Source organism: Apis florea, unplaced genomic scaffold (assembly GCF_048593485.1).
Source record: "Apis florea isolate Af1SG1 unplaced genomic scaffold, ASM4859348v1 contig_1615_pilon, whole genome shotgun sequence".
Taxonomy (NCBI): domain Eukaryota; kingdom Metazoa; phylum Arthropoda; class Insecta; order Hymenoptera; family Apidae; genus Apis; species Apis florea.
Window position 1 is genome coordinate 6,967,833 of NW_028256416.1, and position 26,628 is coordinate 6,994,460.

At 32.8% G+C, this 26,628-nt stretch overlaps 2 protein-coding genes across 7 annotated transcripts in view; one reads left to right on the plus strand and one right to left on the minus strand.

Annotated features, from left to right (window-relative positions):
* Orc3 (origin recognition complex subunit 3) overlaps positions 1-1,897 on the minus strand; it is a 116,636-nt gene extending 114,739 nt beyond the window's left edge. For all 3 annotated transcript variants that reach the window (XM_086904474.1, XM_086904480.1, XM_012492265.3), the window contains exons 1-7: positions 1,738-1,897; positions 1,217-1,348; positions 954-1,071; positions 725-879; positions 473-630; positions 263-371; positions 22-186 (exon numbers count right to left, since the gene is read on the minus strand). In XM_086904474.1, coding sequence (XP_086760600.1) covers positions 22-186; positions 263-371; positions 473-630; positions 725-879; positions 954-1,071; positions 1,217-1,348; positions 1,738-1,761 — 861 coding nt within the window. In that variant the 5' untranslated portion in view covers positions 1,762-1,897. The remainder of the gene's footprint in view (positions 1-21; positions 187-262; positions 372-472; positions 631-724; positions 880-953; positions 1,072-1,216; positions 1,349-1,737) is intronic.
* The window catches only part of Fas1 (fasciclin 1 Fas1 domain-containing), a 294,183-nt gene that overhangs the window by 207,498 nt on the left and 60,057 nt on the right, over positions 1-26,628 (plus strand). For all 4 annotated transcript variants that reach the window (XM_086904462.1, XM_086904439.1, XM_086904455.1 and 1 more), the window contains exons 3-5: positions 6,510-6,700; positions 23,932-24,062; positions 25,710-25,806. In XM_086904462.1, coding sequence (XP_086760588.1) covers positions 6,510-6,700; positions 23,932-24,062; positions 25,710-25,806 — 419 coding nt within the window. The remainder of the gene's footprint in view (positions 1-6,509; positions 6,701-23,931; positions 24,063-25,709; positions 25,807-26,628) is intronic.

The window sequence follows — 26,628 nt, forward strand, 5'->3', positions numbered from 1 at the left end:
GAAAACAAAAAACATCGATACCTTATAACTTAGAAAAAAATTCTGTACAGAAAAATCATAAAATAAAAAGATATCCGTTAATAATTGAAACGCGCGTCCAGTTAACTTAAATGGAATATTTGTACCAAAAACAGTATTTTCTAATACATCTGATAACACATCAATTTGTTTTTTTGTTTGAAATACCTGAATAAAAATCAATTATTATCTCTAATAATCCACTTATTATCAATTCTACAATTCTACGATGGATATTGCTTACTTGAACATTTAACTTTGATGTAACATCATACGTTAAAGATCTATGAATGGCAAACAAAGTGGTTGCAACACCAAAAATAAGAATAAATTTCATTGAAGTTGCATAAGCACTAAAAACAAAATATATATTCGATAACCCTAATGCACAAATCAGAAAAAAATATCCTAATATATATCCTAATAATGTATAATATCCTAATGTGGAGAATACCTTAAAATTAAAATAAAATCATGTAATACTGCAGCAGGAGTGCTTTCAAAATCAGTTAATATTATAATAAGAGGATCATTTTGATCACAATTCTCTTGGTGCCATGCTTTTAAAGCTCTCATATGACATTGATTCTTTTTAATATGTGTATCCTCATCCTATAAATACATATCCAATACATATCCTACGTATAATATATATTTTCAACATAATGTTACTTCATATTATAATACTTTATATCAAATTATATACCTCTCCATCATTTATCAATTGATAAATTGATTTTTCTGTAATATCTTTTATATTATTTGAGTCTCTGCTCCATAAAACTGCTATATGCTTTGTTTTCACTTCTAATTTAGAAACTATTCTTTGAAACATTTCTTTGTGATCAGAGACATTAACTCCTGCAATGCGATTGTTTCAAAAAATGTTCAATTGTGAAAAACTACTCTAAATACTATATATTTAATCTTATCACCTGCTAGCACAATAGCTGCCTGTATTTCATCAAGTTGTTCTATTGGTTTATTTTTGACTTTAGTAACAAAAGATTCTAAATCATTTAAAATTTCTTGGAACATATTTAATCTTACATCCTAAAATTTTTGCAAAAAATATAATATATATATAAATATAATATAATTTTGCATTACTATATAATACAGAATTTATTGCGACGGAATAATATAAAAGTAAAATTTTTCATCATATTTTTAATGCAAATTAGCATGCAAAAGATACCTCCATGGCATTTTGAATGCCATCCCACGTTTCTTTATAAGTAAGATACCATGGTTCATTTATATAATCTGGTTGTTCAAATTTTGTTTTTTTATTTCCAATTTTATATGCACCTTTATGTACAAAAACACCCTAAAAGTATTATAACTAGTATTTATCTTCTTTTATAAAAAATAAAAATTGTTTTAAAAGTATTTATATATGCTTTGATGAAATAGCATAAAAAAAAAAAAGAATCGAAATGCAAAAATGTCAAGTAGTTTTTATTACAATAGAAAATCATTAGTAGAATTATATTTTTCATATAAATAATATTTTTATAAATTTAATATTCGTTTTCAAATATTATAATAATAATGATTAAATGTTTGATTTGTAAATCTTGGTTTATATTTAATTAAAATTTCAACATTAAACTCTTATACATATTATACTCATTAAATCAATTGCGCGATATATCGCGGCAAATACCGCGTTTACATTTTAAGGTTATGTAAGTAGAAGCAACAGGTGTATTTTACCTTTGATACTGATACGTTGTCCATTTTAACGATGAAATATTCTTTAAACAATATAAACTAATAAAATAAATCACTATTTTAATCATTCAAATCACTATTTTTTACATAACTAGGATTAAAAATGTGAAACACTCCTTCCGTAACAAGAACTGGATCGCAACTGTTGCTTTAGTTAGTTTCAGTAGCGCTCTTAGAGTGCGCTAGTCATCAGCGCGCTTTGTCGCCAATTTTAAATAACTTACCAACATCGAATCTATCAATTATTTCAAAATTACAATAATAATTTCTTTATATAATATTCCCATATTGGATTAACTAATTCCTTAAATAATTTTTATAATAAATTACATCGATTTAATTAATTATTAATAATTTAATAATTATGATAAAAAATAATAAAAAAAAAAACATCAAAGAGAATGCAAAATTTGTCACGTTATAATTCAATTATGAAAAATCTGAGAAAAATTTAGTGAGTTAAATTTGACAACAACAAATAAAACGAATGAAACTCTATTACATTACATTTTAATTATTTCTGTAATATAACTTATTATAAGTTGTACATATAACGTATCCCAAATTCATATCCCGTTCAATTCAATTCCATTCCATGTACTATCAAACCAAATTCCACATATTATACTTGTATTAAAGACAATTTGAATCAACGTGTTCGTCCTACGAATCATCTATACAAACTTACAATCAACGCACTCTGTACGAGGCATAACCAGAAGCGAGGGAGGAATTTTGAAAATCGGTATGCAGTAACCCGGTGCAAGGTAATTGCGATATTCGAATTTCACGAGCGTAAGCTGCCACGATCATCATCTGAATCGCAAATGCGTCGATTGAATCCGTCGAAGCCGAGCAAACAATCCGGAAACCGAGAGTTTGATGCTATGTTTCCGTGTGGTGGAGAAGGAGGTGGTGCTCGTCGAACTTTCGTCGAATTGGAAGGGGTAGAAGCGCGCTACTTGCCCAGCGAACTTGCCTGCCAGGAACTCGTAATTGATTTAAAGAAGTGTCCAAACAAGATGCCGCGCCCCTTGCTTCCCAATGTACTGAAATATCCCACGCCGGTATGCGCCCGTGTAAACGACCGTGCAACGGGCAACGGAATCGAAATTATTCCGAGCTCCCCTCCGAGCCGCGTTTCTATAAGGTCTGTTTACCCTCCACCTTTTCCCGAAATTTAACCTACAAATAGACGGTTCGAACTGACGCCTGCATGGAATGTCATTACGAGAAGGAATATCGGATTGAATTTTTTTGCATACCTCTATGTGATTCGTCGGCGATACGTTTATACCACGTTTAACGCGAAGAAATATGTAGATTTTGAATTCTTTTTATTTTTTTTTTTTTAATAAAATATGCGTCAAATTTAAAATTATTAGATTCAAAAATTTGGAATTAGTCCAGTGGTCTTTTTATATTTATTTTTTGAAATGGATCATAATAAAAAATTGGAAAATTTCTAATATCAACGAAAAATAAATCAATCCATGGCCAAATTTTGACCAACAAAATTTCTAAACGGATAAATAATTAATTTGAAATAAAATTTATTTTGTCCTTCTCCCATTTAAATTTTTGACTACACCTTTGCCAATATCTCTTCTTCTACTGGAAAAATCCTCCATTCCAAGAGAATCATTTTCTTTAACTGTCCACCGTGAAAACGAGGTTTGAGAGAGTGACAACAGTTTCGACAAGTCCCTGAACCCGATCGTTCTCGTGTTTCTTTACGTTTGATGGCGAGCTGGCCAACCATTTTATCGTCGCATCAGCAGAAACTTGTCCACCCTCTTCGACTCGGTTTCGGATCGTTTTTGTGATCCAGATTTAGTTGAACCCGCGTTCTTTTAGAGCTCTGACAGAGGCTTGATCGGAAACTTATCTAGAAATTCTTTCGTTTTGGGAAGGGAGAGATTTAATCGAAGATCACATATGCAAATATAGTCAATGATAAATGAGGAAATAAAAGGTTGAAACGTGAAGATGAATATGGTTATATAAAATACGATACGATGCATGATGTGACACGTGTAATGTCGAAAATTGTTAATAGATAGTTTATTTATTGATGGATTAATTGAGCAATTTTGGGTAAGATTAATTACAGTTTTGAAGGATTAGTAAGTGGTATTTTTAATTTCATATTCTCATGTATTAATTTGATATTGTACGATAAATGAAAAGAAGAGATTTTACATTTTTACATTTACATATTATATAAATTTGATATCAAGGAACAGAAAAGATCGATGATTAAAAGAAACGAGAGTTCATGCATTTCTTGTTGAAATTTAATCGTACAAAAAATCCGAATAGAATGATACGTAGAAAGCTAAAAAATATTGAAAAGCAAAATACACAATGAATATTTTTTACCACGAAAAACAAAATCATGCCGATAAGATTATTCTCTTTAAAAATTGCATTTCAATTTACATATTTCGATAAAATTAATATAAAAAATCCTATTTTTAAATATCAATCAAACAGAGGTATATAATAAGGAGTAGTGAAAATTTTAATCGAAAGACCACACAGTCCCAAATATAACGGGAAAAAGTGCATAACTCATAAACGTTACTGCCGCATTCCGCCATTAATCTCTGGCGAGCGGAAACAAGAAAATCTTTGATACCGTTAAATTACACCCGTGAACAAGGCAGCAACCCGGGAGCAAATAAAAGCGGAGGCATTATTCATCGTGGGGGGGGGGGGGGCGACGAATCGCACGTACGACGATCGAAAAATCTAGACAAATATGTTCCATTGAACGATCAATAGGTCCCCTCCCCCCACCGCCTCTGCATCGTTTTGTCCCAGACGTCCCTTTCAACGAAGGCGGATGATTAAGTCCTCGATCGAATCCCATTTATTTTCCGGCGGGGAACCCCTTGGGGCACAGGTGCGATGGTCCCCCCCTCCTCCGACCACAAAACGAGAACATTCGTACAAAGCTGTTTGCGCGATCGATTTATATTCACTCCGCGCGAAAATTTTTCTGTGTTGGCTTGTATCCGAATAGCAATGCTGCAATTTCGCGAGATTATAAAAAGTATCAACTAGATATACTATACGTTCAAGAAAATGTTTCGAAAGTTCGAAACAGAGAGATCCAAGAAGATCGTTCAACGGAACAAAATTCAATCCTAAATTTTTTTACATAACCTGTTATTATTTCTAACGTACACAAATTTATAAAATTATACCAAATGTCGTAAGAAGCTAGGGATGCACCCCTCACCGATTTATCTCAACCACAGCTATGCCCCCGTGAATGTTGATCCAAGGAGATCAGCGTTTGAGAAAGGAAAACAGCTGGCAATTTAACGAACGAAACAGGACCCAATCTCCAAGCATTCGTAATGAGCGTCATTGTTGTTGCTCCCAACGCGCATCTTCCACCTCCTTTTATGCCGAGATTGAACTTTTCCCCGCAAAATGCAGAGCGTTATCTATGCTATCGTAGAACTCCAAGGTAGATACCGAGTGGAAAAAAGCTCAAAGATTACGAGGACATTCTAGCTGGTAACGAGATAATAAAGAGACCAGCTTTGTAGCTTCGCGGTGAACTCTTTACCACCCCCCCTTCTCCCATTTCCTCTCTTTTCGTTCGAGCTTTATCTTTTTCCTGGTCTTTCTTTTGGCTTCTCTTTCTTTCTTTTTTTTTTGTTTTCCTTTTTTCTTTTTTTTTTTTTTTTTTATTCCAACCCATCTCTTCCGCCCTCTTGTAATTCGCGTGTGCTCGTCGCGGTTGAAAATAAAATTTTTGCGCCCGGTGACGAGCTCGGATTCGAGCTCGAGAACGATCTTTTTACGGTTTGGCTCGTGGCCGGCGATGAAAAGAGACGTAACGCGTTTGATGGATTGTACTTTGCGGGATTCTGTCCTGTTTACTCCAGTTGTTGCCGTTTTACGGCCTTTTCCTGGAAACTGTGCCTCCCTCCGCGTTTAAATGATACTGCGCTGGCGTTTAAGAGAGATTGGAAAAGGTACAGAGAATGATAAAATTATTACGATCGAAAAAAAAATTTTATATCTTATATTCTTTTCTTTTTCTGGCGATATTTTTACTTTGATATTCGATTGAAGTATATGTATATTTTGATCTTTTTTTTTTTTTTATTGTTGATAACACGCGAATGATTTGTGTAAGATATATAAATTATGTAGAATATTTTTGTTTTTATACAATTTTACAGCAGTAATTTAAAGGATTATAAATTATTTTTATTGCAATGCTATCTGTCATACAATGACGAACGATCATTTCTTGAATTTGTTGCATATAATAATAATAATAATAATAATAATTTATGCAAAAGATTTAATTTTTCACAATTTTATTAAAGAATTGAAGAATATAGATATTAAGAAATTAGGAATTAATCATTAGAAATTCAAATCTATCTCAATTTAACAGATAATTTTAGTTTATCATTCATAAAATCATTGGAATGGATAATACCGAGCAAATAGTAATTGAAATGATTCTAAATCAGTATTAACGCAATGGTGCATGAATATTCCTCTGTTAAATTGATTTTCATCGCTAATAATTCGAGAAGTTCTATTTTGAATATTGTAATCCTAAAATGCGTTCCTCCGTTGTTCAATTCATAATGCATTTCTGCCTTTACCACGTATATCTCTCGTTATATCATAAATATATTAGAAAATTATATTGTTAAAATTTTTTATTGAAAAGAATAGAACAAGAAAAATAGAAAATATTCGTTTGCTTGTTCCAGCGAATTTCCCAAAGACGATCGAGAATCTAGGAGACTCAATCTCGTCGGAGTTAGAGGGTAATCCACCCTTGTGGGTCACCAGGAGACCAGGCACTCACGGTCAAGAAGTCTACATAAATAACGCTAAAATCCTCATAGATCGGAGCAATTTTCAATCTAAGGTTAGCGTTGGCGGCGACGTGAAGACTCAGGTAAGCCCTTTATTCGCTCAATTTTTCTTCCAATATATCCCTCAATCGTTTCAGGGGATTTAAATGAAAATATTAGAATGAAATATTCCATCTTTCGTTCTTCTACGAATCGTAAATAATCTGTAAGATCTAATTTAGATCATTTTACGAATAATTTATACGAAAGAAGATGGAAAAGAAAAAAGAATGGAACTTTTATTTATTATATTTTATTTTATATATTATTCGAGAATTGATAAAGCGTATTCCACAGATATCATGAATTTTTCTCTTTTATTTATTATTTGTTGTTCATTGCTGATCTTTTGCGTATGTATCGTTATATTACTATATTACTCTTCAAAAATTCAATAAAATAACAAACACGAATTTTCCAAATGCAAATATATACATTATTCTCATTGTATAACGATCTCGATCATGACATATAGAAAATAATCGGTTGAAGAGTTAATAAATTAAAATCTCGATTTAAATATTGATGAATTCAAAGCAATTACAAAATGAAATGAACTTACAAGTGAAAATTCTACCAATTAAATTTATTCAAAATATGATGAAAAATTCGGAATAATTAAAAAAATATGGGAAACTCAATTATTTATATCCTCCTACGTTCCTTCCTCGAGTTTATCTTGTTTCTACAGTATAAAAGATAATGTTTTTATTTACCTGCTTGAATTCTTCATTTTTGCAAACAACATAAACACACACACACATACACACACACATAAGTTCACGTGATATGCAACGTGTTTAAGGAAACTCCAACCCATGAGATCTTCGCAGCGGTTAATTTAATCGCAAATTATTTTTTTTTTTACGGGAGTAATCTCGCGAGTAATTAAGTTAGTTTACGCGGTGCTCTGCGTGAACGCGACTTCGGGCACGATATCTGCGAAACTGCGCCCAAGGAACTTGGCCTGCCACACTTCCTGACTTCTCTTATAACGAGATTTTAATGAGCTGTACAAGCTCGACTTCTGGACCAAGAAATCTTTCGTCTTATCGGGGGGGATATCGCCTCGATAACCTCGTCGAATATTTTTATTCAACCCTCGAGGACACTTCTTACGGATAAAGCTTTCCTTCCGTGAAACAGATCCGCGAATCCGAATGCAATAAAAATCGAACAAGTGAAAAATGGATGATTTTCAGAAAGTGAACGAAAACTTGGATTTCACTTTGCGTGAAATCAGATGGAGATTGGATGAGAGAAATCGTTTAAAATTATATATTGACGAGCTGTAAATTGAATTACTTGTTGATTATAAAGATATTTTTTCTTTTTGAAATTGATCATTATTGTGATATTAAAAGTGAAGAAATGTAAAAATTTATTTTATTAAATTGGAAATGTAACGTTATTTATTTATGGAAATTTATAGATAATATTTAATTCATCCTTGATAAATGAATTTCGAATAATAATCGCGAAGCAATTAAAGAGTTAACGTTCCCTTTCTTATTCAAAATTGTTACAGAGAATTTTCAAGAACTCGAACACTTTAAAGTTGGGTAAATGGTAAAGTTGAAATATAATTTCATCTCTTTTAGTAATTGATTTGAAATTTAATCGTTATTTGATAATAGCAATTCTAAACTTCGAATAGATTCAAGTTTAGAATTGAAGTGTAATTGCTTCTTGCAAAGATGTCTTCATATGATTAGAAACTAATTAGCCAAAGTGGCATTGTACGGTTAATTAAATTGCTACCCAGTTTGCTAACTACGTTTTAATCGTAACTTGTTTCATAATTAATTTCAACTCTCAAACGCTGATCCCGAAACACGGATATTTTTCTTAAACTCTGAAAGATTAATTTTAATTTCATCTTTCATAAGACGATTTTTACTTTATTAAAACTAAAATCTTGAACTCGGTTAAATCTTAATCTAAAACTGAAATCGCATTTACCTTGCGGTATAGAAGAAAAAGAAGGGCAAAGAGGATTAAGAGATTAATGCACTTGTAATGGAGCAGAAACAGAGATGTATTTCTTCTGCTTGACTGTAATTATCTTGACGTAAATTTTTTCTTCAAGGAAACGTATTTATTCTAATTATTTTTCCATATGATTTATAATTTTGCTGATTATTTATATGAGCTATTTTAAGCTAATTATTTCGAGCAACTTCGTATCATTAATTATTTTGAAGTTTTCAATGAAATATTCTTCTCTTGAAGTTTATCAAATTTCTTAACACAAATATTACATCAGACAAATATTGCACTTTACTTCCAGTTATATGTTCTTTGTTCATATTAATACTTTACTCTGGGTGTGTATCTTTCGTCTGCATAAATATTATACATAACTCCTAAAGCTAAAATAAATCATACACGAAGTTATAAATGTTTAATTTTCAAAAATAATTTCTTGTATCTCAAAAAGGACTTATTATTTATATAATATCATTATTTAAAAATACACCTATCATAATATACTTCAATTAAATAAACATCAATTAATCCTCAGACAAATAAAACTTCATAATTCTAAATCATTCAATATTCCATATTCATATTTAACTGACCATCAAATTTTAAAGATTTAATAAAAAAAAAAAAAGTATCTTTTCGAGACAAAGTCTTTCACGCAATGCTGAGAATATTTTTCAATTCAAAATCGACTAAATTTATAAATTTCGATTAAATTCGTTTACAACATTTTAAATATCGTGGTTCGAACGAACGTTCTGAACTTCCGAATCATCCAATATTCTCATCGTTCACAATTCTTATTCCACGTGTTTGTGAATTTCTCAATCCAAACGAATTTCTTTAATCTACATCCAGTACCATTGCCTCGATGAAAATCGCGCGGGGACCAATCTTCGACTAATCTCTTCAACGCGCTCAGCCGTAGATCAATCCTCTTCCACATTCATCCCATTTCTGTGCTTTCATTCTCTCTCTTTTCCACTCTCTCTCTCTCTCTCTCTCTCTCTCTCTCTCTCTGTTTCTCTTTCTCATTCATCTCTTCCAGGTATTAGTAAAACTTTTCTCATCCACTTAACGCAAAAGTTCTCTCGCGGCTGATACCTCTCTGCTAGTTCGTAGAGCACGAAAGTATCGGATCATAATTAATGTAGACAAAAGTGGGCTAATCGAATAACTTTTTACATTCCGATTCGACGAACTTCATCGTCTATCCTCGATCAACCCTGGAGCGGAACTTTCTTTCGCGCTCCGCTGATTAACTCGTCGATAGCGCCCCTTTTACAATCGCGTTAAAAATAATCGAATCACGCGTTTACGGATCGTCAAAGGTTGTTATGAAAATTTTACGTTTGTTTTAATAATCCATAAAAAGTTTGGATGGCCCTCTCTCTCTGGTCTTTAAAGCTAACCGTGATTTTCGTTTGAGGTTAAATTATAAGGGATGTAAAAAGTGTATTTGCACATCGTTAAATTTAGGATAGCATTTAAATAATAATTGATTAGATGTAGGTATATTGGATCTAGTGAATTTTCATTTGAATATGAAGATTTGGAAATAAAAGGGAAATAAAATGTAGAATGATTATAAAAGAAATGTGAAAAGAGAACAGAGAGTAATTTGGTATTGATTTTGACATTTATTGAAATAAAAATGTTAAGAGATTCTAAAATTCTAAGATCTTTCTTCTGACAAAAAAAAATTTATAAATACAGAATTAAATCCACAACAAGTGTTCGAGCGAGATTCTTCTATGTGAGTTAAAATTAATCCAACCCCCCGTCGCGCGCAATCCGAGGATTAAAATATAAAACAGTGGTAAAAATTGCTATGGAAATAAGTTACGGAGCACCACCAGTTTTTGCTCATTACATTCCAGAATATTGTTTAATTCCTAGTTCATGAAATACATAGTTCGAAGGGAATATCTTTGTTTATTTTATCCTATTTGTAAAAAAGAGAAACTTATTCTGCATATTTGTTTTGTTTATTTTTTTATTCAAGCTAAAATTTCCACGTTCTTGCATTTTTGTGTAAATTTTTCTATCAAAAAAAATTTAAGCCAATTAAATGTTTCATTTAGTACGTACGCTCAAGAGCAATAACACGGTATGTCACTAATGTTGTAAACTCAAAATTAAAAAATTCAAGTATATTTTTTAGCAAATAAAGTGAAAATTAACTTTTAATTATATTTTATTACGTGTACCATGTTTGTCGAATGAATTCATATTATCCTAAAATTAATAATTCTTTAAATTAATGTAGAATCGATCGATATCCATCGTATAATAAACGATAATCTTATTTTTTCCAATTATGTACTATCAGAAATTTATCTACGTGTAAATAAACGATTATTAATTAAAATATTATTAGTAGAAAAATTATCATGTTTTATCATTCTGTTTGTGATGGAAAGAAATAATCAATCTTCTCCCGAAGAACAAATTATCTACTACAAGCCAATAAAATATTATTCCACGATGAAGGGAACCAGCATAAACAAAAAACTAGTAAAAAATAGTAATTACAAAACTCAGATAATAATAACAAGAACATCGATCGTATTCCCATCACATACAATCAAAATAAAAATTAATCCTCATGCTCCTCCATCTTCGATATCATCGTCCTAAAGCCCTAAAAAAAACAAAGCGTAAACAAACGCACCCTATTCCACTCGATATCCGTTCGATTAACTTTCGAAGTATAAACCACCCCATCACCCTGCAGCGTCCTAACAAACTTGCGCACCCTTGTAACTCGGAGAACAGGTTCACACCCTTGGAAGATGGCTCAAACAAAGGCGTCCTGTTCCCCGGTTGACTAAACACAACCGATCGAATATTCTCACGCAGTCTCGCCTCCAATTCGCCACGAAACTATTCGCCAAGTATTTCGGCCAGCCAGGCCACTGGCTGATTTTCAATTTACCTCTATCCCTTGACAGGTCGCTTTCAAACCCCCTTGCGCTCTTTCAACCCTTTTCTTTTCACCCTTCTTCACACCATTTTCCCCTCCATTAACCGTAACTCTTTAGTCGAGCCGTCTGATGGTTTGGCGCAGTTATTCGAGCTGGAATTTCTTTAAATTGTTAAGGAACAACAAAGTGCACGCCTCGGGCTACGCGTCGGCCAAGGCACATTCCGACAGGGTCTAATGAGATCAAAAGCCCGCGAGCTTTCGAGATTAAAAACGTCTTGACTCTTGCTTGGACTGTCCAGTGCTCTTCCTCTGCACTTTCTATGGATTGGTGTATGTGTGTGTGTGTGTGTGTGTGTTTGTGGAGAGAAATTCTTTTATTGCTCTGTATTCCGAATGAAGAAAGAAGAACGTTAAGTTTCTCGAGTTATTGGAATGTTTAGTGTGGTGGTGACTTGACATTCAAGTTTGTGAAAAGGGGTAGTTTCTTCGAACTGATACTTCTGATACAAAAGTTGAGAGAATTTTATAATTCTACAGGTGCTGCAGATGCTATCGATGAAAGTTTTCTTTACGATGATAATTCTTTCATGAGAGAATTTTTTTAAAATAATGGAATTTTAAATTTATTTTCTTCGAACTATTCTTTGACAGTGTAACACATTTTATAATTCCATTTTCTTTCGATCCATATAATACGTAGCACAACACAAATCCAAAAACTTTAATTATTTTTAAAGCAACGAAATCCTTTAACTTCAACTTCTTTCAAAATCTTCAATTCTGTAAAACACACGCACGCATCTTCCAACTATCGACACAAATCAAAAAAACCACCCCTTCAATAAAGCAAGTTCCAACTTAATTTTATTCAAATTCTCCTTTTTCCACGGAAAAACACATATCTCCAAACTTTAAATGCAATGAACCTAACCCCTCCTCTTTAATAAACCTTCCGAAAGTAACAAAATCCCAACTTAACTTCAAATTCTCCAATTTCCACAACACGCGTACCTACAAACTTCTTCAACCAATACACCAACATATCGCTAAAAAAAACTTCTCAACAATAAAACAACCATATATCTGTTCATCCACCGACGAATATCAAAGTTCCTCCTCCTCTTCGTTACGTCCACGCCGCAGAATTAACTCTCTGCTTCTCTTTCTGCATACACATTTTTAGATTTATGAATAATCTCGCCGCAACAACATCCCATCGTTTCTTCGTTTACCTTCCGCGCCCATTTACCTTCGTGTTCCTTTATGCGGTCATCATTCTCCATACCGTGAATAACGAAAGGGGGTTGCTGGAATTTTCTTGGAATATTTTTTCGCTGGATCGCCAACCGTGTGATGCAGGAGTGAGATCGTAAATGTTAACGGTGGCGGGACTTTGTCAGTTATTACGGTGCTTCCGAGTTGATCTCACGTTCCTCTGAGGATATACTTCCGAAGAGGAAAGCGGAACAGCGCGCCGGGTTAAATAAGCCGGAAAATATTTTTATACGATTTCGAGCGGTCTGCTGCTCGTGTTAACTCGTTTTAATATCTTTGCTTCTGTTACGATGTTTGGTTTAATTTATATTAATTTCTTTCGTTCTTCGAGTTTCCTCCGTTTTTACTGTTATTGTTTCATCGTTGGGTAAAGATTGCAAGAATGAAGTAAGTAATTTAATGTAAAAGCTGTTTATTACGATTTGTTATGATTGTAATGTTAAGATTCGATATAATTTGATTCTTTTCTTCTGTCAGGTGAATGTTAATGGAGAAATTGATTGATATTTCACTCGAAGAAATTTGAAACGAGGAAACGAATTACACACACTGATTCGGTTTATATTAGCAGTTGTGGTTAACCGAAAGTAATTATTCATTCACGAATACAGAACAGAAACTTTGTTTCAAACATTGATTATATTGAGACAAGATTATTATGCATTGATTCTGTTTGTTGTATAGCAAATGACAACTTGTTAATTATTATTTGACAGTATTGAAATATTGATTTTGGTTAGATTTGCATTAAAATTTCAGTGTGAATAATCGAATTTCATTCGATACTTGTCTTATGCGAGTGTCAATTAAAATAAAAATATAAATAAAATAATGTTTAATGAGCTCTCAACTATATCTATTTTCCAATGTAAAATACAACTGTATATCGTTATACTAATACCTAATTTAATTTTAGCCAGTGCTTGTTTAAAATAAAAGGATTATAATATTCATATCATTATAAATTAAAATATAACTTTTGTAGCCTATTGAGAGTTTATAAATTTTGTTCATACAATTTAAATAAATTATACGATGATATTTCCGAGATATAAATATTTCATAAAATCTATCCCAAGGCGATTATGTTTTTTTTTTTATTTCTATCCTAATATCAAACATTTGTTTCTTTCACGTATCTCTAATACTCGAAATTCATTGTCAGTCACGTACAATAAATATTCATGATCCCAAATCTACTGTAATTTATTCTGCGTGGAAATCAAATTGATTTTGTTATTTTTTCCTCGATACAGTTGTGACATTTGATTTTAACAATGTTTTTTCGGTTAAAATTTAAATAAAATGTAAAACAATTTACCATGTACTGTACCATGTTACTGTAGAAAAGTAATTCTGTTTTCTTTTTTTTTTCCTCTTTTTTTTTTTAATAAATGTTCGAAATATACTTACTGGATTTTAATAAAATGGAAGATTGTTAAAGCAATGATGCATGAATGTATTGTCGATTGGGATAATGCAAATTGAAATATGACTAGAATAGCGGACGAGAACTTAACAACTCCTTCAGAAAATATTTGATTAAATGAAACTGTATGGAATAGAGAAGGGGATGGATGGGAGAAGGGAAATGTCTCTAAGAAGCTGGAGCTGAAGCAAATTTTATGAAACCGGTTCCTGTAACGGTCCTTGAATATTGATGCCACTGCTAAAATAAACTTACAGTTCTGGTGGAGCGTGTATTTCATCGGATGATGATCTCATTTTACTCGACGTTGGTTATCAATTGCTTTGTTAACTCGATTTATCTTGGAAAGGAAATATAATATTATACAGAAATTAAAATAGATATTAATAAGCAATTTAAGAAAAAATGGCACAAAACTTGTTTTCTTGAATGAACAAAATTAATAGGAAAATAAACTTAATAATAAAATAAAACTTAAGTAAATGAAAATACTTATCTACTAGAGTTTAACATTTTTCCCATTTATTTCCCGTTTTTGAAAGAAATGCGTTCGTATTATTTAGAATTGCGAATTATGAAAACACATGTATCGAAATAATTTACAATTGTACGATTTCATTTTATTGAATTGCATACTGCATTACGTATTGATGGCTATCGATTCGATTAGAATTGTATAGGATTAAACAACCCTAATATTTCAATTAAATGTAACTAAAGAGAAATGAGATGGACATTAATCTGAAATAGATTAAATGGATGTTGGAAATGGTAGATAGGAAGGTATCGAATTGAAATAAAATAAAAATTAAATCTAAATCGAAGGAAAATAAAATACAATCCGAATCCCGTAGTTGGATAGAAATTAAGCTAAAATTCTATAAAAATTTAACTCTAAAATAAACGAAATTTTCAGTAGAGAGATTACAAATTTAATTCAAAATACGAATCGATTGAATTTAAATCGTATGCATCCTCGCAATCAACCAAAGCGTAAGCGAAAATCGATCACGCGAATAAAATCAAAATGGAATCGCATTAAAATTTATCTCTACAAGAAATATATCTTTGTGGTATTCGCGTATAATAAAAAAATATTTATGACGAAACGAAGATCTATAATAACATTAAATAAGAAAAAAAAAATTACTTTTATCGAATTTTTTTCTTTTTTATTCTTAGAAAAAGACTTTAGTTCTTCCAATTTTTTTAAATATGTTTTTAATATTTTCAGTATAAAATTATGAACTATAACTTTCGAATTAACAGATACCAATAAAGATCCTTATTACCTCGAGTTATACAAAATTAATTTTCAAATAAATAGAAACACATTAAATTCAATATAAATATTTCCTAATATAAAGTCTTAGAATAAAAATTAACTGAAAATCACAAAGAAAAATAATGCAGCATAAAAGGGATGGAAATCGACTGAAACCTTGTTAACGCGAATTTTATTCGGCGACAACTAGAAAGATGCACACCCGTGTCTACCGTGTTTCAATTTAAATTTATGATCAATTTGTATTCATTACATCGTTTGAACAGAACAAATGTCATAAAATCGGGAGACGAAGAAAACTTCAAAGATATACAGCGTTCGCTTTTAAAAGGATATTTCCGTTGGAAGACAAATTCGACTTTCATCTTGATACCACCATGTAACTGAATATACACTTATAATAGAAATGTGCGTGTATACGTATATATATTCATCGTATATACTCGTATATACTCGTGCATATGTGTATGTGTGTGTGTATATATATCTCTGCTTGAAATACGCGTATGGGAATAATGCGCGTATATCCGCTTTCAATTCGATAGATATGTAAAATATACGCCGCACTCGCGGCAAAATGGATATGGAACAGCGGAATATTTCATCGTTAAATCGATCGGGTATTATTACGAGTTATGATTACGAGATAATTTTAAAGTTTCCTTATTATTGTTGTCAAAAAATCAAACTGATCGAACGTGTTACGATTCTTTTTAATTCTTTTCTTTTTTTTTTTTTTTTTCTTTTTACACGAATGTCGCTTCTGTTCGATTAGAAAATAAAGAATTAAGTTTATATAAATTAAATTAATCCGTACGAATAACAGTATTCGAAATTAATATTCTCTGGACAGCAATAAATAATTTTTGCACGATAATTCAACAATATTACTGAATTAACGAGTTACCTAGATTTGAAACTTATGCTGCAAAGATAAATTGCTCTTTTCGTGTTAAATACGAAAAAAATACATAAAACAAAACGATTAGGAATATTAATATTTAATGGATTAAAATACCGAACTCTCTTATTATACAATACCTATATCGCTTTATATAATCACTATCTCGTTACCATAATCAAGCATCAATTTACATTATAATTATTTCGCAATAATATAATATTGTTTATTAATGACACAATATACTATCTGTCCCTATGTTAGTAATTCCCACGTTATTAAATATTTTAACAAACTCTCATATAGAACGAAACATTAATCCCTTAATAAACTTTTATATATAAATATTAGATGCTCCATGATCTATGATCGCCTGTACCACCTTCCTCAAGTATAATCTTCAAGTTGAATCGTGAAAAAAATCACTATCTCCATCTCTCTCTCTCTCTCTCTTTACAAAGTGAAAAATCGCGGATAAAAGAGCACGCGAGAGATCTCGTCTCGAGACAGAATCGTTTACGCAGGGATCAACGACGAATTAACGATTACTGCTCGCCCTCAATCTCGAGAAAGAATCCCTCCCCCTCATCGTCTCTCGTGGTCGTTCTCGCGGTCGCATCGCCTCCTTCACGATGCAATTTCCTTTTACGAGAGACACACCCCCGTCCTCCCTCCCCTCCCCCCGGGGGAATGCGGTCGGAAAGACAAGAAGGGGAAAAGGGAAAAAGTGTCGGGCGGTAACTCGATTTGGGACGAGATAAAGCCGAGATTTCGACTGCGTGAACGCCACGCGGAGACGAGTATCCGTCTGTGAGAAACGACAGTGGGCGAAACAGGATCGCGTTACGGCTTGTTAAAAAATGCACGCACAGCCGCAGAGGGGGAGTACAAAGGGGAAAAGTCACGAGGTCGGGATGTGAAACGGAGAAGACGTAAAGGGAGCGTAGTGTGCGGGGAGAGAAAATGAGCGTGATAGTGTGGAGCGGATAAAATAAAAATGGCCACGATTCTTCGGGGATGAGGAGGAGGCCAAACTCGCTTTTCACGTTTCCTCGTCGTTCGATTCGATGAATGTCGGAGTGGTTTTAAAGGGGATAAGTTTACGCGAGATTCTAGGTGGATGGGCGAGGAAAACTCGTGGAATATGAACATTTTAAGGTATCCGTCTTTAGTGAGGTGGTGTTTAGGGATGGAAATATAAGAAGGAGTATTCGTATGTGAATTATCGAATTAATTACATTATCGTATCTAATCTATAATTCAATTCGGATCAAAAGATATAATATTTAATTTCGATAATTAATAAAAAAATAAAATGATAAGAAGATAATAATATTTAGAATTATCGAGGTTCTATGGAATATAATAAAATTTGTTATAAATTGCTTTGAAAAATTTCTTTTTAAGTTCGGTGAATACAAAATTGTTACACGAAAATTAAACAAGCTATTGAATTAATTAACTAATCATTAAATTTTGTTTTAAATGTAGATTACGTATTATTATTTTTACCTATTTGTTTCTTGTGAAATTTCGCATATTAAAAGATCTAGAAATCTGCAACATTTTTATGCAATGCTTTTAATTGTTTCGTGCTGTTATTATCTTTTATAAATAGATTCAAAGATAAAGCAAAAAGATTTTTGAATTACTTCAGTTAAAAGAGTGTTTTCTCGCGAACGACAAGTTGCAAAAATGTAAAATAATATTTCTTCCCTCTTAGGTTATCAACCAAACCGTCAGACTGTGACGGAGCATAAAATTCTACACAATATTTCCCGTCATTTTCTTCCATGCTTCGCTTTATGCACGAGATGGCAGACACAAATTAAAGTGGAAACCAAAGAAAAACTGCAAGCAAAGAATAAAGTATAAAGCCAAGAAATAAAACAAATAATAATAGAATCGTTCGTGGTTATGATCAACAAACTTAAGGAAACAACTTACAAAGACGACATATCCCGATAATTGGCTGAACGTTTCATGTGAATAAAAATATAAAATGGCAAAGGCGAAACTCATATTCACTTCGATCAATTCTGAAAGTATTACTATACGGAATTAAATCAAATAAATGAATATTTGATTGTGTTTATTAAAACTTTCCTTTCCTTAAAGATATCATATGAAACGCATATAGAAAATGGAATAATAACTCTTACTTCCTTCCTCTATTTCCAAAAATACAAAGATACTCCAAAAATATAGAATTCTCTCAAAAGACTCGATAAATATTTCCAATAAAATTCTGAATCACGAACGAAATCCTCCATTTCCAATAAAATACTCAAATCCATTAGCAATGATTTATAAAATAGCATCGTTCAATTAACATGTGGAAATCTGCTCGAGGAAATTCGCCATAAAATTTCAACGATTGTAAACAGAAGATGGCGACCCGGTTTCGGAAAGTGAGTCGATCCTGTTTTAATCTGGCGCAACGTCCTCGAACGCCGTTTCGAACGGGGGAAGAAAACGAGGGGTTAGGGAATCGGCGCCATGGTGTCTCGACGCCACACCCTGACAGCTCGCAGTCGCCGGCATACGTAGCAAAGAAGAGCTTTATAGTAATCGAACGAAATTGAACCGGCACTTTATGGCCCCGATTCGAGCTTTGGCTGCAAGTTTTGCTCGCCGACAGATCGGCAACAAGGGAGAACTGAACGTGTTTTTATTCTTGTGCATCGCTTATAGCCTGCTCTCTTCCTTATTCGCCAATGATTTTCGGAAGTGGAACGTCGAAAGAATCGTTTCGATTGACCTCGAAACGGGTTACTTATTCTCTTCGGTTGGGGTAGTCAGGAATCTTGTTGACTTCGTACGATGAATATTTTTACGTTTTTAGAGATCGTTTTATCCGTTCGATTGCATTTAATTCGTGAAGATATGGATTATTATTATTTATGAAGTTGATTGGATGTCTAGTTTTAATAAATTTCTGGTAAGAAAATTTTAATCTTGAAACGAAATTTTAATATTGATATTGTGATAAGTTCAAATGGATTCGAAAATGGCATATATTGAATTTACAATCTTACATATCAAAAGATATTTGGATAACTTTCAGCCATTGATATAAAAATTAATTTGAGTTTGCTCTTTTGTTTCATTCTAAATCATTCAATCAATTTTACAGAGTATAAAAGTTATACAGATATATTTGTAATTTTCTAAATTTTTATTCTTATTATTTTATTTCTTATTTTTTATTGAAATAAAGAAGAAATTAAAGCTGTCATAAATTTAATGGTATTTTTTATTCCTTTACACGTTCAAATATCGAACTATTAGTCTCTAGTTTTTAATTTCCATTGTCCAATATCCATAAATAATCTTTATTCGAGGTACTGTATGTGCGTACGCATGTTGATTTATGTAACAAACGCACTCAAACCCGGCATAAAATTCCAGCCCATTAACTTAGCACTCGTTAATTTACGTGTCCTCTGGGATACTGCGAGGAATACAATTAATTACGAATAACCATAACGAACCATTCGCCTGTTTTTATTAATAGTCGCATTCGAGGGTGTAAACGTGACTTCGACCCCCAAGACGGCGGCTAGAACCGGGTGAACTTCGAATTAACGACCTCTTAGAGAAATGTTCATGCTATTCCCTCCTGTGCTCTATCATCCGTGATAAAAACACCGATAAAATAAGGCAGAGTTAAACAGAAAACGTTGAAGTATCGTTAACGTTCCTGCTAGTAATTAAGGAAATTTTTATGGAACGAAATGAAACTTTGCGAATAAATTTTGCGAATAAATAGATCTTTACGAAGCGAAACTTTACAGTCACTTAAAATAGTTTTAAAAATAATTTAATACATCGTGCGATTTTTTTTTGTTTTTTTTTTTTTTAAATGATTCACTTTGGTCACATCATATCGAAAGTCTACATAAAATTCTTTTTACATTCAAAATTGTATTCTACGTCGGGAATTACTTCATCGATTGTTTTATCGCAGTAAAACAATATAATTTCGTGATAATGAAAACAGTGAATTTCAATAGAGATAATAATGTGGAAATATTCATTATATTAATTTTAAATGGTTGCCATTGTATTGCAGATATTAACGTTTAATTGCGTACATTCGCCGTTGTAATTCAATTTTATTCTAATTCTCAAACTGTTTCCACTCGAAACATATTTTATTCGTTTGGTTAATTTTATTCTATTGACGTATACAATTTTAATAATGATCAACGATCAAATAATTGATTCCATTCAATTTTGATGTTTCTTTGATAAAATATTTTCATCAAGACAGTTCTCAAAATTGTTCTAATTAAAATTTTTCACAATTTGTTTCAAATTCTCTTATATAAATTCATTTTTCTACTTCATTCTTATTTATTCACTTTCTTCTTCTCGCCAATGAATAAAATATCATTACCAGTACCACTAATGAGAAAGTGAAACGTCGTCTCGAAACAGGACGACACACTTTTATCACTCCTTTAATATCGCAACGCAGTTTCTTTTTTTTCTTCTTTTTATTTTTTTTTTTTTTTTTTGTAGACAATGGTATTCCTTTATAGTAGGGCCACAGGAAGAGAAATAGCAACGTCTCCCTGAAAGATATACGCCCGTTGTCCCAGAAAGTTTCGCCTCTCAAGAAACGTCGTGTTCCGGAAACGGGCACTCGCCACACGTAACAGTCTCCGTGTAAAATTCATCCAGGAGAGAATATAACCCGTTCAGGGTGAACCAGTGTGCCGAGAAGGATTGTCTTGTCCCGAGCAATCGAATCTAAAAGTTGCTCGGCACGCTTGTCTACCCGCGCAACTACGATTCTCAAATAGTTCTGTCGATTCTCGCAAAGTATAAACTCGAAACTTTAAAAAGAAATTTTAATCTAATTTTTCAAATTCTTATAATTTACAAAAACAAATTTTGTCATTTTTTTTTTTCATTATATTTATAAAATAATAAAATTCGTATAATAGGATTCAATTTCTCCTTCTTTAATATCGTGAAAAATATTAATTTCTCTTCATTTTTTTTTTCTCTCCATTATTATTGTGCAAACGTGCAGTATCGTTTAAGAATAAAATATTTACACCAGGTTTAATCTATTTTTATCGAAAGCTCGATACACGAATAAATTAAATTGATTTACTTTCCCATTCACGGAGCCAACATTATAAAGCTGAAGTATTAAATCACGTACGAAATTAAAAGGTTCGTTCCAAGACTTCGATCTTGCATCCTCAATGATTCGTGTCCGGCAAACAAGATAAATGGACGTCAAAGAAATACGGAGAAGAAGAATTTCTCTTCCCTATCGCGGCATAGAAAGCGATACGATTCATTTCTAGGTAGCATACAAACACGAATCATTGTTTTTTTTTTTTTTCCTTCGCGTCTCCGTGACACAGAGTCCTCTACAGCCAAGGCAGTCCTCGTGCCGGATAAATGGAACACGCTCTTCCACCCTCGCCCGTTCCTATTTTCTTTGTTATCGTGCAATCTCTCTGCCTCCTCCCCCTCTGTTTTTCTTTATCGAACACCGAGAGAACGTAGCTTTTAGCATGTGCCTACCTTCAGGAGAAGAAATGTTTCGACGGTGGAGCGGTTTATAAAACTGGAATCGACAGATTTCTCGTTTTGCTCTCCTGTTCACGATTTACTGCCCACGCTGCTCGATCGCCTTCACGAGACGCGAGAACGTTCGATGGCTTAGTTGCTGCCCCAACAATAAATGCTCGAAGTAGAGGATATAAATAACTATATGTTGGGAAATAATGAAAAGATCCTATGTAGGCAAGTTTCTGATTTGTTTCCATATAGATACAATGCTATCGCCCGTTTTATTAAAAATATTATGGATATACTTTGATTTGATCGTTGAACTTTTCAATAAATCAAGAAACACTTTTTAAATTGTATCCCCTCTCGTTTCTTCGATACTCTTTATATCAATTGTATTAAAAGACATTTCTCTCGCCAAATCTGTCCATCGTTTCCTCGATTCGTTATCAACATCCAAAAATCGAAGAGAGCTCGAAGAAAGCATCTATCTATCCTCTTAAAATGATTCATTCGGCAAAAGACTCCGCTACACGCCCGTATCATTTACAATCCACCGTTTTCAATTCAACAGCCCGGGAAACGTGTTTCACGCCGAGGAACAGAACGAGCAGAGGTGGAGGGAAATCCTTGGGCGAGATAAAAGAATCACGGTGATCGCGAGGAAAAGCGAATAAATAGCTGGTAAGATGGCTCGAGTCGCGAACTCCTGGATAGTAAATGGGGGCGCACCTTTTCCAATGAGGGCGGGAGGGTTGGCCGCATCCTGGCGTTGTTTCCAACGGCATCCGAGTCGACACCCATGAAATAGTTGCGTTCCTCGCCGCAGAATAAATACCCATCCCACCAAAGGTTTCCCTCGCTCCTGTCCGTTTTTCCTCTCGTTCCTCGCTTTATCTTCTTCCTCCATCGTCCCGTGTCCCTGTGCTCGGTGCCGCGATGTCGTTTGTCTTACTATATCTTCGCCCTGAACACCATCACCACCACCCTCGTACAATCCCCGCCTCTCTCGCGGCTTCACGAGATTAACTGTATACTTTCACGTTTACAAGCAAGATCTCTGGCGGCAATTTACTTTGAAGCTCGTTGAACTTGTCGAATTGAAGCTGACGTCCTCTCACTTGGAATTAGACTGTTCGAAGGAAAGAGAAGGAAAGAGAGGAAATAATCTTTGTGATTAGATGTCTGTCGAGTCTTTTGTATCCTTGATGAATGAACGAATGAATGAAATATGCGATAAATAATGACAGTAGTACGTGACTCGTAGTTTCGTGAAATGGAATTTTCAAGTGGAATTTTTCAGTTGATGGTTTGGTAATAGTTTGAAAAGAGAAAATTGAATTTCATGTACAATATGTAATATAATTCTGTGGGAAGGGTACCTTTTATATGTCCAACATTAAATTAATGTTAGTGGAGGTTATTTATACGAGGAATTAAGCTCGAGGCAAAAGGTATACAATAATATTTTTGTTCTATGAACTGTTGCGTTTGATTGATCGATTGTAGCTTCTATACATCCGTTGTTAAATCAACAATTTGTTGGTATTAGTTACGCTTTATATGCTAGGCAAACAATATTATTCTATTTTGACTCTATAAACTGTTGCGTTTAATTAATTAATAATTGTTGATGTTTCGTATGAATTGATGAATTAAACAACAGTCTTTGGATAGATGGAGCCGAATTGTATAATTAAAAATTAAATTTTGACTAATTTAAGAACAAATTATTTTATATATATTCTTTTTACTATATTATTTAATTTCATAATGCGATAAGTTCTTCTCAAGTTCTTCTCAAATTTTTTGAATTCCTCGACTCGATACATGTAATTGAAAATTTCATAACAAACACGATTCTTGTTTAATTATAATCACAAGATTGATAATGCAATTTTTGTTAAATAAATTTATTTTATTATTTTTCAGGTTTTGCACATAATAAACGAAGTGTTGGAGCCAGTACGTTCGAATTCAATGGAACTGCCGATTTATAGTCCAAACGCTTTTGAATTTCTCAATCAAAGTGAAAATCTTGACTTGGGTGTTCATCGTCTTCGGTAAGTAAAAATTTTAGCTTTAATTTTTAACCGTGTAAAAGTTTTTTCTTCGCTAATCTATAACGAAAACCATTCGAGCGAGAATAAGATAATTCTCGATAATATATTTTCTCGAAAAACTTTCCTTAAACGAAACATAACGTACAATCTGGCAATAAATATATCCTTATAATTATAATGAATATTATAAATTAATTTCTCTGATATTAAAAGTTAAAACATATTCCTTTTATCTCTCTTAAATTTTCGTAGAATTTTGAAAATTTTGACTTCCTTATTCAAATTATTCTACTATTCATTATATTAACATCAAACCAATTATTAAATAATTTTTAGAAATCCAAATAGCAATCGAATATTTTAAATTCTAGATACATATTATTTCCACATATGAAAATAATGAAATTTCGGCAATGAACGAATTAATTTTCTCTTCGACAATAAATATCTTCTTCAATTTTCCATATTATCCCGCGGTCCGTTTTTATCATTTATCCGGCACAGTTTTTTCTTTTCCGCGAGCAAAATACACTCCGCAAAATCCGCCCACGCTTGCCAAAAGATGAAGATGGAACCAAGTTTCCGTAGTTGTTCCCTAAGTAACTTCGATGCTCACTTTGTCAAGTCTTTATCGATATTTAAAGGCTCGACGCCGTTGGAGCTTGCCATCTGAGTAAGTAAAACTTGAGTGAATTAGCTTCACCCTTCCGAAAGTTCTTTAAGCTTCGCTGCATTTCATTTACCGTTCGCGCGCATCGAACAACCGTTTCCGCTTGTTCGTGCAACGTAAAGCGCGCCTCCGGCCAACTTTTTCCATATATACTTTCGCGAGAACTTTGTTAATAAATCATTTCCCGGAGAATTCATCATCCCTCGCCCGTGAATTTTCACATTTTAATTTAATTCCCTTTAATTTCATCATCGGATTCGATGCAATTAAAAACAGAAGCGCGTTACGGTGTTCGAGTTAGACTCGATAAATGGTTATATGACGTTAATTTTGCTCGTTATGAACAAACATCGATCCATCCGATGGAATTAACGAGAATCAACGAGGAAAAGGTTATTTTCACTGTAAATTTTGCGACGATATTGTCAAAACATTTTTTTTAAATATTCGAATTATATATATATATAGCTTAAAAATCGCGATCTCTTCATTAATAAAGAAGAAAAGAATAATTTGATCAAACTCTTAACTCTTATTGTAAACCTTGCAAAGTTATTTCCTATTATTTTTCATCTCATAATAATAATTTTTTAACGAAGAATATAAGAAGAAAGAAAAAAAAAAAAGAAAAAGGAAAAGAAACGTATTGTATTTTATACTTTCGTATATTTCATCTTATCGTATGAATCTTCACTCTTATCTATTTCCCAATATTTTCTTCAAGCAGAAAAATAAAATTACATTTTTTTACGAATTCCATTTTAAAATGATCGTTTCGTCGGATAAAATTTTTATTCGTACATATTTCCTCTTCTAAAATAAAAATAGAATTTCCCCTCGAATTTTATACGTGTCAATTTTTCGAAATGGTTTATTTCACGCCACGAAATAATTCCATTTTAGTTTCGTGTGTACGCAACGAGCAAAAGAAGATATATATATATTGCGTTCAATTAACGAGTCCAACTTTCTTACAGCATCTTTCGGCAGCGGATCTTGACGGAGAAGAAGGAGGATGTCTTCAAGGCGGACGGACGTTACACCTTTCTTATCCCCGTTGAGGAGGGTTTCCGGGTAAGCTGCTTAGCAACCTTCCCATATCGATCATCCCGAAAGGACCTTAATATCCCCTGTTGCGAACCCCTGAAAGGATTCAGGCCATGCCAACTCGTTCTCCTGCTACCCGGAAGTGACATATTTTGATCGATTGCATTTACGAGATGAACCCGAAATCCACGGGACTGATTCGGTTATCATTGTAAAAATGTCTCATCAACTATCATTCCCAATAACCAATTCTTATTGAAACGATACATTTAATTTCATTTTTATATTATACAAATTTGTACAAACGGTGAGAAAATTTTAAATTCGTAGAACGTATTTCAATTCCTTTACACACTTTATACTTCATGTATGTTGTATGTACACGTTCGTAGTTCGTAACATGTTCAACAGTTCAACCAAAGACGTGGTTTTCATCTACAAAAGTGATATGGAGGATAATTTAATTATTCATATATCAATTTAAAGCCGAAAGTTAGAGGGTTAGCAGATATTTGAGACTGGAATATATCTGGCTATACAGGTCAGAGAACCGTGAACGCGTTAATATTTTATTCTATCTTGTATTTTATGAATATTTCATTCGAATTACGATTTTCCTCTCTCTCTCTCTCTCTCTCTCTCTCTCTCTCTCTCTCTCTCTGCAATTCATAAACTTATAAACTTCACTGACAACGAGATTTAATCAAATTGCAATACGATTCTCGAATAAGTAATTGTTCTACAAGTGATGGCTCGAAAATAAAAAAAAAAAAAAAAGAAAATTTCAAGTGAACAATATTTGTACGATTAAACGATTCTAAGTGGACTTGGCGCGTATAAACGATTTTT